The 15520-nt window shown below is 57.7% G+C and overlaps 1 protein-coding gene across 4 annotated transcripts in view; it reads right to left on the bottom strand.

Moving 5' to 3' along the window:
- Positions 1-12775, bottom strand: part of ATP2A3 (ATPase sarcoplasmic/endoplasmic reticulum Ca2+ transporting 3) — a 34542-nt gene extending 21767 nt beyond the window's left edge. For all 4 annotated transcript variants that reach the window (XM_040243721.1, XM_040243724.1, XM_040243722.1 and 1 more), the window contains exons 1-5: positions 12509-12775; positions 2751-2768; positions 2426-2508; positions 507-611; positions 185-323 (exon numbers count right to left, since the gene is read on the bottom strand). In XM_040243721.1, the coding sequence (XP_040099655.1) occupies positions 185-323; positions 507-611; positions 2426-2508; positions 2751-2768; positions 12509-12626 (463 nt within the window). In that variant the 5' untranslated portion in view covers positions 12627-12775. The remainder of the gene's footprint in view (positions 1-184; positions 324-506; positions 612-2425; positions 2509-2750; positions 2769-12508) is intronic.
- Between the last annotated feature and the right edge of the window lie 2745 nt (positions 12776-15520).

Here is a 15520-nt window from a genome sequence, read left to right as displayed (position 1 = left end):
GAGAAGGGTGGGCTCATTAGCGTCTCATAATGAGCCCCCCTCTACAACGTACAGTCAGAAAGAGAAGGGTGGGCTCATTAGCATCTCATAATGAGCCCCCCTCTACAACGTACAGTCAGGAAGAGGAGGGTGGGCTCATTAGCGTCTCGTTAGCGTCTCATAATGCAAGAATACCCCGAAGCACCTGCCACTTCCACGATGTCTCCAGGGACGATGTCCCGGGCACGGATGCGCTGCACACCCTTTCGGTCTGCGCGGATCACCTTGCCCATCTCAGGCTCGTACTCCTTGAGGGCCTCAATGGCGCTCTCCGCGTTGCGTTCCTGCAGAGGCAGGAAGGCTATCTATCTCCGCTGGCCCTAGCAGGCCACCCCCTTGGAAGGACACCCCTTGGGGCCTGGGATGGATCTGCAAGCAGAAGGACCTGCAGGGTTCCAGGACCAGGTGAAGGTGACACCTAGCAGCTGGGAGACCCCAGGATGCAGCCGCAGCCCCGAGTCTCCCACCTGCCACACGCCCACGATCGCATTGGCCACAAGGATCAGCATGATGACCAGGGGCTCCACGAAGGCTGTCGTGGTCTCCTCACCCTCCTCAAACCAGGCCAGGACCTGTCGGGATCAGAGCTGGTGAGTGGCAGCTATGGGCCAGGGTCTACCTGCCATTTCCTGTGTCCTCTGGGTCCGTCTACTCCCGTTTGGGAGGAAGTGCCTCTGGGGAGCCCTGGATTTGGAGAGGTCTGCTCTCAGAAGGCCTTGGCTTGGTTACTACTCCCTTCAGGTAGTGACCGCCACAGCCCACGTCCCACCCCACCTACTCTCAGGGTCGTGGGGCCACTGGTGGCTTGACTGTGGTTCTCCAAGTGTGGGGCCCAGAACAGCAGCAGCAGCACCTGGGAACCTGTTAGAAATGCAAATTCCTGGGGTCCATCCCAGACCTGCTGAGTCAGAAACTGGGGTGGACCCCAGCAGTCTGTGTTTGAAGCCACCCAGGTGATCCTGTGACAATCTCAGGTTCATGGCCCTCTGCTCAGAGAACCATGGTCAGAGGACCAGCCAGAGCCCAGGCCTGGAGGCGGGAGACCTGGTTCCAGTCTGCTCCCACCTCCTGGCCCAAGTGGTTACTTGTCATCCTCTCCAGGCCTCTGTGTGTCCATCTGTTCTGAGGAGGGGGTAACAGAACCCTTTTGGCTTGGCTGTATTGGGCACCGACCTGGATAGACTTTTCTAGGAGTCCTCAATTTCCAAAGGACAGTGAGTGGCCAGGATGGTCAGACTTAGCTGGGTGGGCCCCTGCCGGCTGGAGGGCAGGGCTGGGAGCAGGAGTCACAACCACCCTCTGGATTCCATTCCCTGCATGACCCTTGGTCTCTGCTGCTCAGCCCCCAATGCCCCTCTCCCCACTGCTCCACCCTGGGCCCATGTCCCTGCGGGTCCAGGAGTCTAGGCTGAGGACATGGCAGGCAGCAATGGGGAGCAGCAGCCAGGAGGCAGCTGCGGGAGGCTGAGGTCTGAAGTCTCTCTGAAGGGCCATGGAAGGTACTGCATGCGCTCTGAGCCTGGGGGATTCGCCCCCCAGGGACATTCAGCAATATCCGTAGACTTGACTGTCACAACCGTCGGGTGCTAATGGCATCTGGTGGGCAGAGGCCAGGGATGCTGCTGAACACTCTACAGTACACAGGACGGTCCCTGCCTCAGAGAACTGTCTGGTCCAAGAAGCCAATGGTGCTGATGCTGAGAAACCCTGCACTAAGGCAGGGAGGGGTGGAGTCAGATGTGCTTTTGCAAGCTCACTGAAAATCAGGGTGGAAGTGGGGCTGGAGGGGACAGATGAGAGCCGGGAGTTCACTGTGGGGGCTGCAAGGGTTTGGGCAAGGGCATGGGGTGGGCGAAGAATTGATGCTTTCAAACTGTGGTGCTACAGAAGACTCTTGAGAGTCCCTTGGACTGCAAGGAGATCAAACCAGTCAATCCTAAAGGGAATCAACCCTGAATATTCACTGGAAGCTGAAGCTGAAGTAGCTTCAGCTACTATTCACAACCTCCAATATTTTGGCCACCTGATGCGAAGAGCCGACTCATTGGAAAAGACCCTGATGCTGGGAAAGATTGAAGGCAGGAGGAGAACGGGGTGACAGAGGATGAGATGGTTGGATGGCGTCACCAACTCAATGGACATGAATTTGAGCAAACTGGGAGATATTATCGAAGGACAGTGGAGCCTGGCATGCTGCAGTTCATGGGGTCACGAAGAGTCAGACACGACTGAGAGACTGAACGGCAAAGGGGGTGGTGAGGGGCCCAGGGATGCCCAGAGCTGAGAGGACAGCCCTGTGGCTCAGAGCCTGGGCCCCTGAGCACTGCCTGGACCCACTCAGGGACCCGGCCCAGGCTGCCTGATGCCGTGGGAAAGGGCTACTTACGAAAGAGACCAGGGCGGCCAGCAGCAGGATTCGAACCAGGAGGTCCTCGAACTGTTCCAGCACGAGCTCCCACAGGGACTTCCCTGGGAACGGGAGTGCTGCATGAGGGCTGGGCTCCTGACCGGCTGACCGACCGCGTCCACGCGGAGCTGCGGTGGCCCACTGCCTCCCTCCCATTTGAAGGTGAAGAACCCGAGGCCCTGAGAGGCGCAGATGGGGGCTCAGCCAGGCCCCACCGCCTGGGAGGGGAGGACACACCGCCTGACGGTGACTGGCCCGGGGTGTCATCTGGTGCCCTTGCAGGCTGCCCTGGCCCCAGCCTCACCTTCCTCGGTCGGGAGTTCTGCAGGATCCAGGCAGCCACAGGAGCCAGGAGGAGACAAGAAATGACTGGGTTACCGAGCAGACTCTGAGCAGTCCCCTCCCTACGGTGCCCATCAGACCCCACGACGGGCAGGACACATTCCCCTCAGGTCTCTGAGGTCACAGAACACGTGGTTTGTGCCCGGATACTTTCACATCCCTCCCCTACCTGACTCTAGTGGAGGATGGCCTGCTGTGACCTGACTCACCCTGGGACAAAAACCAAGCCAGGGCCCTCCAGACCCTCCAGGCCAGTCCCACCTCCGCTGCACAGAGGGGAAACTGAGACCTGGAGGAGACGGGAACCCTGAGGTCACACAGGGAGTCGGTAGCTCTCAGGGCTCCCTGCACTGCCCCCCACCCACGGGGTCCCCCTACCCACAATGTCTCGTTCTAATTGAGATAACTGGCTCAGGCCACCTCTGACACACTTGCTTCTCCAGGATCAAGGGGACAAGGCCCACAGCACTGCCCACCCCACCTGGGGCTCCCTGGGCACGACCTCAGCAGGCAGCGCCCCGGGCTTCAGTTCCTGGAGGCTGAATGTCAGCTTGTCCCCTCCCAGGCACCCCGCTTCAGCATGCTGAGAGAGGATCCAGCCAGCCTGCTGAGGCCCAGACCCACAAAATATTTTGAAGAACCATGTCTCCAAACACCACAAGGACCTGCTGTGCCTTTGCAGGCTCCACTTTCATCCCCTTCAGGTCCTGAAGCACCCATGTTACAGGTGGAGCTGGCTGCCCCAGTAGCTGAGTCTGGGAATCTTCCCAGCAGCCTAAAGGGGAGGTAGGTAGGGAAGCCAACCCCATCTTGCAGGTTCAAGAACTGAGGTCCAGAGTGGATGCGTGGCTTGAACAAGGTCACACAGCAAGCAGGGGTGTTTGTGGGTCTGTGGAAAGGGGCCCTGGAAGGGCTTCTCCCTCCTTCTGCCGATCTCAGGACCTGCCCAGGGCTGTCTCAGGGGTCTTTCAGACCGAGCCTAACTGACCCTTGTCTCCTTTTCTCCTGTGCTGTGCCCAGGACAATCCCTGGGCCAGCAACATCGGGGTCACCCGGGAGCTTGTTAGCAATGCAGAACCCAAGGCCCCACCCCAGGCTGGCTCTTCCTCCCTCCTCCTCGCTGACATGGGTCCTTGCCTCTGCCCACCTGCTTGCAGCTCAAGCACCAGCCAGCATTTTTGCTCACGGGAGCCCCTACCCTGACCACCTGTTTGGAAGGTCTGGGGTCTGCACCGGGCAGCTGTACCATGGGGAGTACTGAGCAGTCCACTGGGCTGCAAGAATCCAGGAGGAAAACATATAACCTAAAAATACACTTTCTAGCATTTTTCTCCAAAGTCCTATTTTAGGCAACAGCTGACATTTTCCGTGGAAAATGTAATCTCCAGTGTCCTGCGTTGAGATTAAAATCAAACAGACTTTTTCCTTCTGATCTATTTAGCTAAAGTGAACAGGAAAGGCAGGAGGGAGGGCCAGCCCTGGTTTCTGGGCCAATTCTCCAATGGAGCAGGGTCCTTTAGAGGTCATCTCAGCCATGCCCCAGCCTCAGAGCACACATTAGCCTGCTTCTGCCATGCTCAACCCAGGAGTTTCTGCAACCCCTCAACCTCTGCAGGTATCTTCAGGATTCCTGGCCTAAGGAAGAGTTTATCTGTAAGTCTCACCCGAATCCCTCCCTTTGTCTACCTAGCCCCTTCCTCTGCTGGTGTGTAGCCTCGAGGCCACAATATTCCTCACGGCATTTTTTCTGGATAGGGGCGAGGCCTGGGGTTGGGAAACTTGTTCCAGAACATACCAGCTCTAGTGAGTGAAGTTGCTCAGTCGTGTCCAACTCTTTGTGACCCCATGCACTATAGCCTACCAGGCTCCTCCATCTATGGAATTTTCCAGGCAAGAGTACTGGAGTGGGTTGCCATTTCCTTCTCCAGGGGATCTTCCCGACCCAGGGATCGAACCTGGGTCTCCCGCATTGCAGGCAGACACTGTACCATCTGAGCCACCTGAGAAGCAACCACCAGCTCCAGTCCCCAGTCCCCACTGCAAACTGCCCTCCACCTGCTGGTCTCACCGGGTCTCCTCCCTCTCCCCTTCCACCTGACTGTCCCCTTCTGCTGACCCACAGCCCGATCCAAGGTCCACTCTTGGTGGTCGTTATCATGCTATTCCCCGGGGCTTCTCATTCTCCCCACCTTGTGGACACACAATAGGACTGTACGTCCCATCTTCCTGTGCGAGTTGCAAAAAGAAGGACGTGTGCTAGTTTGGGCTGGAATGTAGAACTGTTGGAGAATGACACTGTCCAGTGGAAGTTCCTGTGGTGATGGAAGAGTCCTACAGCCATGCTGTCTGATACGGTAGCCACCAGCCACATGGAGCTACTGAGCACTGGGAATGTAGCTAGCGTGACTAAGTAGCTACATTTTATTTATTATTATTTTAAAATATTTAATTATTTGGCTGTGCCAGGTCTTGGGTGCAGCATGTGGGGTCTTCCATCTTTACTGTGGCATGTGGAATCCAGTTCCTTGACGAGGGATCAAACTTGGGCCCCCTGCATTGGCAGCCGAGTCTTAAGCCACTGGACCACCAGGAAAGTCCCAGTAGGTATATGTTAAATTAATTTTCATTCACTGAAACTCAAACAGCCACACAAGGCTGGCGGCTGCCCCACTGGACAGCACACTCTGGAGCTCTCTGACCCTCTGCTATAGCAACCAGGACTGTGTGACGGTATCTGCTTTGTGAACCTGAGTCACAGAGTCGGGAGACACGGAGCTGCACGGAGGTGTGTATGTACAGTGTGAGCAAGAGATGTCCTGAACTGTTTCAAGCCACTGAAATCAGGGGGTTGTAATGCAGGACAACCCGGCTGATCTTGACCAATGCCCTCTTCTCACCAGACCTGGCCTCTACCAGGGGAGAGCAAGGCATCCCTTCCACTCCCACCCCCTGCTCCTAGGGCAGGCTCAACAAGCCATGAGCTCACGGCAGATGCCCCGCCCAGCCATGCAGGAGGGCCCGTCCCTGCTCCCGAAATGCAAGTGCTTCCAGTCCGGCCTGAGCAGCTGGCTCTCTGGGGGGCCCTGGGCCTCATTTGGAAGATGGAGTACCACCCCCACCCTGCAGGGCTGCTGTGTGAATGAGCATTATCATCATTACTGAGTCACAGTTATTAAGCTCCTGCTGCTGCTGCTGCTAAGTCACTTCAGTCGTGTCTGACTCTGTGCGACCCCACAGACGGCAGCCCACCAGGCTCCCCAGTCTCTGGGATTCTCCAGGCAAGAACACTGGAGTGGGTTGCCATTTCCTTCTCCAATGCATGAAAGTGAAAAGTGAAAGTGAAGTCACTCAGTCGTGTCCGACTCCTAGTGACCCCATGGACTGCAGCCTACCAGGCTCCTCCGTCCATGGGATTTGCCAGGCAAGAGTACTGGAGTGAGTTACCATTGCCTTCTCCATATTAAGCACCTACTATATACCAAAGAACTTCCCAGGTGGCGCTAGTGATAAAGAATCCACCTGCTAATGCCCGGGAGGCAACAGCTGTGGGTTCGATCTCTGGGTCGGGAAGATCCCCTAAAGAAGGAAATGGCACCCCACTCCAGTATTCCTGCCTGGGAAATTCCATGGGCAGAGGAGTCTGGTGGGCTACAGTCCATGGGACCACAAAGAAATCGGACACGACTGAGCGACTGAACACCCTTATACCAAGCAGCATACCACATGCCTACTTCATCTCCAGAGATGAACGGTGGCGCGTTGTGCGCCTAACACGTGAGGAGGTGCTCCACGCAGGATAATCACCTCCTTGTGTGCACTACTCTCTTGTGATTCTCAGACAAGCCAGGAAAGAGGATATGATTATTATTCCCATTTTTCAGAGGAGAAGCGCAGAGAGGTTGAGCGCCTACCTAGTTCACGGTCACACCTCTGGGAAGTGGCAGGGAAAGGTTTTGAGCTCGGGCAGTTTGGCTCTCGAACCGGTGCTCTGGGCCTCTTGCACTCACTCCTAGACTGTCCTGCCTTCCCACCGCAGTGGTCCCCGAGCCCCCCCCCAGTCAAGACCACCTGAAGGATCATAATCTCCCATGTCCTAACTGTTGGGCTGGGGGCCATTGTCGGCTGGCCCTTCCAAGAAGAATGCCCCATCTGTTGATGCCATCCACCAAGCCTCATGGGGCAAGACAGAAACAAGAGGTGCCGCCCCTCCCAGACCCCCGCTGGGCAAATCCGGGGGCATATGACTCCCTCCAATATTGCCTGAATTGTTCATATGGTGGCCCCTCCTGACCAAACCCTGCTCTGGGTAACTGTTGCCAGACTGAATCAGCCCCTGTCCACAGATACCCGATGCAGGGCTGGCCTGTAGGGTCCTGGGATGTAATCAAAGAAACTGCAGCTTAGAGCAGAGAGTCTGGTCCAAGGCCTGGAGTTCAAATCCTATTATCTCGGGAGTTCTGTGACCATGGGCAAGTCACTTTAAGCCTGGATGTGCCTCGGTTTCCCCGTCTGGAAAATGAGGATAACAGCAACCACCTCATGAGGTTGTGTAACGTGTGTGAAGCCCAATGCATGTTGAATGTTCAGTAGACCTTAGCCATGACAACAGCGAATAGAAGTTCCCGTGTCCCTAGCACCTGGGACAGCACCTGGCACACAGTAGGCACTCAATCAAACAGAATGAATGAATGACCCTACCCTGCTCACCGACCTTCCATGGGCCTACAAGATAAAGACCAACCTTCAAGACCTTCCTGGACTCACCTGTCCAGAATCACTCTCATATCTTAGATGGCCGGCCCTCCCTCCAGCCGCCAAGCAAGATGCCTCACGGTTGCCCCTGGTTTTGCCCTGCTCCAAGATTTTGCTTTCACAGTCCCTTCTGTGCAGGGTACCTCCCCATCTCATGGGAACTTCCAGGAGGGCTTCCTGGAAGAGTCCTTCTCTCGCTGGTCATCAGTGTTGCCTCCTGCTCCAGCATCGGTGTACCTCTAGGGCAGGCAGGGGCTGAGTCATCCCGAGGTCCACCCAGAGCCTCACAGAATTGTTTATTCACTTGCCCCACGGTTCAGCCCTGGGGCCACAACCCAGAGCCCAGGAGGAGGGAGGTGGAAGGCCAAGACGGCCCCCAGGCTCCACTCACCACCTGCTCCCTTAATCCCCGCCTTGACTCCTTCCTCCATTGGAAACTGGTATTTCGGCTTCTAAATGTTGGTTTCAGCCAGGTTCCAGCCAGGTGAGGCGTGAGGCGAGTGCTCACCAAGGTCTTCCTCAAAGGTAAATTTGCAGAGCAATTAAACTCTCATTTGCAAAGTGAGGGAGCGGCTATGGCTGGGCAGACCCCACCCCACCCGCCTGGCCTGTCCCCGGTCTCCAGGCCCCACCTGGAGTGGTCAGTCCTACTTGGCTGACCAGGCCCCAGAGGCGAAGTGTTGGCAAGGCAACTGTGTACCTGAGGTGCTGTGGGCAGATCCAGCCATGCCTCAGAGACCTGCTGGTACGCGGGCTTGGGGTTCTACAGGGGCAGGGCTGGTGGAGAGGGGTGGGGGTGGGGGGCCAAGGCTGCCCAACAAAGGTATGAGACCTAGGGTGAGCCTGAAGGCTCTTCACACCTGTGAAGCCCCTATAGGGGATCTCAGAGCTGTGTCTCCACCCTACAGACAACAACAGGGCCCAGGCAGTGGTTGCCTCAGCTGAGGGCAGGAGATAAGGTCACAGCCAAGTCAACACCGGCAGGAATCTAAATCAAGACCATCCCTCCCACGTGGCAGCCCTGGAGCTCCAGTACCCACTGCACAGATGGGCAGGCTGAGGCCCAGAAGGCAGGCGCCTGCCCCCGCCACAGCCCTTCCCCCAGGCCCCTTAAACCGAAACACTGCCCCTTCCCTGCAGAGACCTCCTGGGACCTCGACCCCTACATCCCTGGGCTCTGGGGTAAAGGCGCTTTGGGGGGTGATGGCCCAACCCAGTCCTGTCTCCTGCCAAGGCTCACGTCCAGCAGGAGTGACAGGCAACCCATCCATAGACATAAGGAGAGCCAAGGGCTCCTAAATATATACGATAAAATGCCCCAATAGGATTTGCAAACAGAAAAATGGAAAGGAAGACTGTGAGAGGCCACCTTCTATCAGACTGGCATCTGATAAGGTACTGTGTTAGCGAGGTGGTGGGGAAACAGGTAGGCCAACTGGTGCAACTTTATGAAGAACAGGGTAGCAATAGCTGTCAATACTGAAAATACACACTTCCTTCCACTTCTCGGAATCTGTCCTTTGGTGATTTTCACAGTGTGTGAAATGACATGAGGACAAGGATATGCCTTACATATGTGATAACAGAGGCTTCGCACAAACCCCAAATCCATGAGAAGCTGGAGGGAAGAAACTCTGCAAAGCCACTAGAAAGCCCAACATGCTCCACGTGGGGCCATCCACAAGAGTGACTGTCACAAGGAGAGGAGGTGCAAAAGGCCCTCAAAATCCACTCCCTTTCACATAAAAAAGACCAACGGTCACAGACCCAGAGGTGTGTATGCACTGGATATCTTGGGAAGGAGACACTAGGGCTGCCAGGAGGGGTTTGTGGGGACAGGGCTGGGGACCATTTACCCTACACCTTAGGGACTTTTTGCATGTGGTGCTGGGTGCCCATTTTTATTCAAAAAACAAGTTGAGGGAATTCCCTGGCGGTCCAGCGGTTAGGATTCCATACTCTCACTGCCCAGGGCCTGGGTTCAATCCTTGGTCAGGGAATTAGGATGCCACAAGCCATGGTCAAAAACAAACAAAACAAAACAAAATCAGTTGAAAGTTTGTAGAAATCCCCCACACACACCCCGCCCTGGGCACCTCTGGGACCTGCCGAGAAAGGCGGGCTCACAAGAGGCCAGGAGCCTCACACTTACTGCCCTGTTGGGGCCTCAGAGGGCACGGCTACATGCCGGGGGGCAGACAGATGGGGGGACAACTTCAGGCACACTCACTGACTGACGCCCTCCCCCTCTCTGCTCAGAGGGCAGGGAGAAGGACCCCGCCCCCTCCTCTGCAGCAGAACTTGTGAATTTTAGGACTTAAGCAAATGACTTCCTGGTGGTTTCTAGCACTAACGACTTTGCAGGTGCAGAGACTCCTGGGGTGGGGGGACACTAGTCCCTGGGGTGTCCCCCCACCCCCGCCGCCGGCTTCTGGCCCAGAGCCACACCAGGCTCCTCTCCTGCCACAATAAGGGAGGGCTCAGTGTACGCAAACACAGATAACTCTATGGCACGGGTCGTATCACAACCTCACTGACAATGAGCAAACAGAGGCACAGAGAGGCAACCAGTTGATCCAGGATTGCACAGCTATGAAGGGGCAGAGCTAAGGCCTGAAAGCCTGTCAGCCTCACTCCATAGGCCGTGTGGGGCACCCAAGGCCTCCTCCCCAGGCATGGGCTGGGCGGGGAGGAGAGCCTGAGGCAGGAAGGGGCAACTGGCTCCCTTCTCCTCACCTCAGGACTTCCAGAGCCCTGGAATGCTTCCTGAGGAAAAAGCCCTCGGAGGAGCCAGGGCCAGGGGTGGGGGGGCGGTGGGATGGGGGTGAGCAGGGGGGCAGGGGGTGGTTGGTACAGGGAGAAGGCGAGCAGAAGGTTCTACTAGCTCCTGTCTAGCTGACCCAGCTCCTAGCACAGGCTCACACTCCAGGGTCCCAGAGTCTGCAGAAACTGTGACCCTCTTGAACAGACAGGAAAAGTGAGACCCAGAGAGGGGCAGGCACCCAGGATTAGCTCCATTTACTGGGTGACCTTAGGTAAGCTGTCTAACCTCCTGGTGCCTCAGTTACTCCCTCTGTAAAATGGGGATAACAGCAGTTGTTTTTAGGAAGAAAAGAAGACAAGAGGTGAAAAGTGCTAAGACCAGTGCCTGGCACATAGTAAATATTCAGTGAACATTAGCTTTTATTTTTACTACCATCAAACCACAGAGGAACCGGAGGAGCCCAAGAATAGCCGCTCCCCAACTTTTCCTACCTCCCTCCCCAAAACTCACATCCACCTCTCTGGACCTACACACTACACCGACGTCCTTATCCATCACCAGCCAGGGCACCCTAAAATCCTCTCAACTAAACCAGACAACATGGGGGAGAACTAAAGGCTCCCTCGTTCTCAGTCAGCTTCCCCCTTCAGGGAGATATGGGGGCCAGAAAGGGCCAGACAGGAGAGGGTGTTGGCCAGGGTGAGGCAGGGCAACCTCTGTACGGTTCTGGAGAAGGGCTGGGCTCCAGCTTTCTTTGCGAATGAGGACTCTCAAGCTGGATGCCACACAGAGGAGGTGGTGGAACCCCAGCTCTGCTGCCCTGACCCCCACCCCCACCCATGAGCTGGGGGATCAGCCCGGCTTGCCCTGCACTCCTCCGGCAAGGACACCCTGCCTGCCAAGTCACTAATAGGGGATACTAAATAATATTTATCTCCCTAGTTCCTCCCACAGCTCAACTAAATATAGCAGCTAATTTTTTTGAAAAAGGATTTCTGCTCCAGAAAGATAATATTTATATAAGAGGTGGTTGTCATAAACCAATACAAAACCCAAAGCTCCCTTTCTGACAGCTCTTTGCAATTTTCAAGCCAGCCCTGGGCAGTGAGACACACGGGCCAGAGAACCTCCCCTCTGGCTGGCGGGGAGCCCTGCCAGGGTGAGTCCCCGAGATCTGAAAGGACATGGGTCCAAGCTGCACGCTGGGAATGGAGATGACATTTCTCCCCGGAGCCCTAGGGACTCCGAGCCCTAGGGGTGGACGAAGGGGGCAAAATCCTGACGGGGGGTAACCTCTGCATCTTCTGCCTTCCCAGGGCCACGTCTGGACAGTACAGGCACTGGCCAGTGCCTCTGGGCCGGGGGAGAATCCCACACGCCACTGAACAGGAGAAAGGATGACACCTTTCCCTCCCAAACAGCAACAGCGCCCAAGGCTGCCTCCGAGACCAGAGATGGGCAGGCGTGGCTCCAGGTCACCCAGGAAGGAAAGGCCTCCCCAGGCAACTCCCAGTGCGAGGCCTTGAACCTGCCACCCTGCAGGGAGGTGGGTCTCCCGCCTCAGCACTTCAAAGCCCCCACCATCGACTCCCGCCAGCCACATCCGCCCGGGGTGGCAGAAAGAGGAAGACCTGGGGATGAGGGTGGGGGCACCGAAGCTGCCAGCTGACAAGCTGCACCTTCCGGGCGTTTTATTGAGCCCTCGAGGGAGACCCTCGGGGTCAGCTAGGAGGCGGGACCTCAGGGTCTCCGGCTGGTTCCCCTCCAGCTGACCTCGGCGTGCGCACCTGCCGGACTCCGGCGGGCTGCAGCGGCGCGGGGATTCAGCGCGGAGCGGCGATGGGGGTGGGCGAGGACCTGCGGGAGTGGACCGCGACCGGGATGGCGGTGGGAAGCCCGGAAGGGCCGCACAGGTCCCTGGGGCATGAGGGAGGAGATCGGAGTGGGGGAGCCAGGCGTCCGGTCTCCGAACCCGGAACCTGCACCTCCTTCCCCGGCGAAGGTGCAGCGCGGCCCCGCCGGGAGCCCCAAAAGCGTCTGCAGAGGTTTCCGGAGCCCTCGCTTCCTGCCCGCCCGCCCGCGGGGGCCGATGGCTGGGAGGGGCGAGGACCGCTCCGCGGCCGCCTTGCCGGGGTGGGTTGTGGGGAGGGCTGAGACCGCGGCGCGCGAGGCCCCCGCTGCCCCCGCCTGGCCCGCGCTCTCACCGTTAGGGCCGTAGCGCTCCCGCGCGCCGGTCACCTGCTCCGCGCTCAGGCCGCCCTCGGCCGTCACCGAGAAGCGGCGCAGCACGTCGGCGGCCGGGAGCAGGTGCGCCTCCTCCATGCCGCCCGCCCGAACGTCTGCGCCGTCGGCACAGTGGGGGCCGCCTCTCCGAGGGGCTACTGCGCGGGGCGCGGGGAACTCGGACCCCGACGGGCGCCGCGCGAGGCCATGACCGTGCTGGGAACCTTCCCCGACGGCAGTGGCGACGGCGGCCGAGGCCCCCGCCAGGATGCTGCGCCCCGGGCGCCCTCCCCGGGGCGGGGCAGCGCGGGGCCCGCCCCCGCACTCACACCCCTTCCGGCCGCCCTCGGAGCCCTCCGCCCCGCCCCCGCAGCGCCCCGGGGCGCGGAGGCTGGGCCACCCGCCCATTCTGCAGAAGGGGTAACTGAGGCCGCCCACGCGGAACGCGCAGAGATTGGGGGAGCCGAGGGCTCGAGGTCCGGAAGGGCCTCGGCCACTGGCCACAGAGCTCCAGGGGGTGGGGGTGGGGCACAGGGCAGCGAACCGGGGAGGGCTGCTGAGCTGAGCTGTCTCTGAGCTGCCTTCTCTTGAGCCCTCTTAGGTCCTGGGGGGTTGCAAGATGGGAGACGTCCATAGAGGAGTTTCCTACCCTCTTGCTCGAACTCTGCCAAGTGTGACCGAGGGTCCAGAGGAAACCTAAAAGCCTATGAATAAGCAAGTCTCCTCCGGAGCTGACAATGTTTTCTTCTTTTGATGTTGCAGTTCAGTTCAGTTCAGTTCAGTCGCTCAGTCGTGCCCGACTGTGCGACCCCATGGACTGCAGCACGCCCGGCTTCCCTGCCCGGCTTCACCAACTCCCAGAGCTTACTCAGACTTCTGATGCTTATGCTTGCTTTATTGTTGTTCTAAAGTCCAGCGATGAGGTTATCCCTCAGACAACCTGAACCTCTAACAATGACCGAGGATAGATAAAGTAAACCAGTCTTGTTTCCTTTGACTCACACCCTCACCCCAGTAGGAAATGTAACTCCTGGAGGCTTCCCTCCAGACGTCTGACCAAGACCCCTAGGGAGAGTGACTCTGGCCCAGGGCAGGGGAGGGTCTGGGGAAGCCCCATTCCAGCGCTCCCTGAGCTCCAATCTGTCCAGGGGTACCAGGAGGAGGGGCTGTAGGTCAGGAAAGCAAACGGGGGTGGGGGGGTGGGGGAGGAAGGCAGAAATCCCCTCACAGCGCCAAAAGGAGGAGGAGAAGAGAGCGATCTGCTCCCACCCGTCCAGCTTGAGAGACCCAGCCCCCACCGCCACCACAGCCCCCCACCATCACCACCACATACCCCTACCACGCTGGCCTGTGCTGCCCAGATCTCTGGGATCCACCTTGGCCGTACAAGGTCAGAGATTTCAGGACTGAGTCCACTTGGTCGGTTGTTCAGACTCCAGACCCTACCTACCTGTCTCTGCAGCTGGAAACCCTTCCGGGCTGCTGCAGCTGTCCACGCTTTTCCGAACACACAATCCCCAGCTTCCAGCCTGCCCAACCCCCGTGTCGCTGCCGCCTACTCAGTGTCCCCCCTGTTCCTGATCTCTTTTTCCCAGAATGGGGCCACGGTCCTCCTCCTCTCTCTCCCCTTTGCCTCGCCTCCTCAAATATGGAGACAATCAGTGAGGACTAGCTGGCAGCAAGGTCCAGCCCTTGGCTGCTTTTGACACGTCACCCAGACTGTCTCCAGGGGCATCCACTGGGGCTCAGCCTGCTGCCATTAAGGTAGGGCGATGCTGGTTTTCTGGCTGTGGCTCCTTGCAGCCTGACATTTTATTTATTTATTTGTAATATTTTAATTTACTTTTTTGGCTGCACTGCATCTTATTTGTGGCTCATGGGATCTTTAGTTGCAACATTTGAATTCTTAGTTTCAGTGTATGGGATCTAGTTCCTCAACCAGTGATCGAACTCCTCTACGTTGGGAGCGCAGAATCTTAGCTACTGGACTGCCAGGAAAGTCCCACACCTTGACATTTTACATCCCAAGTCTAATATTCCCTGTGTTTTTCCCTTTCTTCCTCCACCTCTGTGGTCCACAGAGACAGCCCTAACCTGTATCTCTAAGTTGTCAGGGAAAATGTTAGCCAGGGCTCCGTGGGGACAGAGAGCCCTTCACTAGAGACCTCTCTCCCAGGGACATGAAGCCCTGGTCACAAAAGCAGCTGGAAATCCCTCCCCTCCCCCACTTACACATCCTAGGGTCTGACTCCCCTTTGTCAACTCCAGGGACCTTAACGCAAGCCTCTCCCACTCCACCCCACCCTCAGCTGTCAGTTGGTGTTTGCTGGAAGGAAGCGCCAGAAGGCTTGTCTGTTTGCTCTGGCAGCCTGGCCCATGTTCCCTTTCTCCAGCCCACCCCACCCCACTCTGCCTCTGAATCCACCCCAGGTGGGGCCAGCAGCTGCCAGCAACTCTGGCCCCCCACCTGGCAGGTTCACACACCTGTCAGCATGCCCACCTGCTCTGCTGCCCCCATGACAACTTCTGGGCACCCCTCCACAGAATCTGCCACAGACTCACACACAGTCATCTCACACCTCAGCTTCTTGCCCAGTTGCTGTGTGCCCCATTATACCCTCTGTTTTCACCTAGACAACCAGCTGGTGGCCAGGGGGACGTGGGCACAGGTACACTGTCCAAAGGGCTGGTCTGTCCTCCCCACCTCCCAGCTGCCAGGTACTGAGAGCTCCAAGCCTGGCACCCAGTCCCAGTGCTGTCTAAATCCCCCACAGGACAGAAGATGGCAGAGCTTACCACCTCTGTGGCAGGAGGCGTGCCTGCCAAGCTCACCTAAGCAGGGGAAGGTGGAGCATGGGAGAAAGGTAAGTCTTTGCCGCTGGATCTGGACACAGGAAGAGGCTGTTGCAGACAGAAAAAAACACCCTATGCAGAAGGTGGGAAACCTCAGTTGTATGCTAGAGACTGGCTCAGTCCCTCTGCCTGGAGGGATC

The sequence above is a fragment of the Oryx dammah genome, unplaced genomic scaffold (genome assembly GCF_014754425.2).
Source record: "Oryx dammah isolate SB20612 unplaced genomic scaffold, SCBI_Odam_1.1 HiC_scaffold_8, whole genome shotgun sequence".
NCBI classification, from domain to species: Eukaryota; Metazoa; Chordata; class Mammalia; order Artiodactyla; family Bovidae; genus Oryx; species Oryx dammah.
Note: the sequence above shows the minus strand (reverse complement) of the source record. Positions and strands in the feature narration are given on the sequence as shown.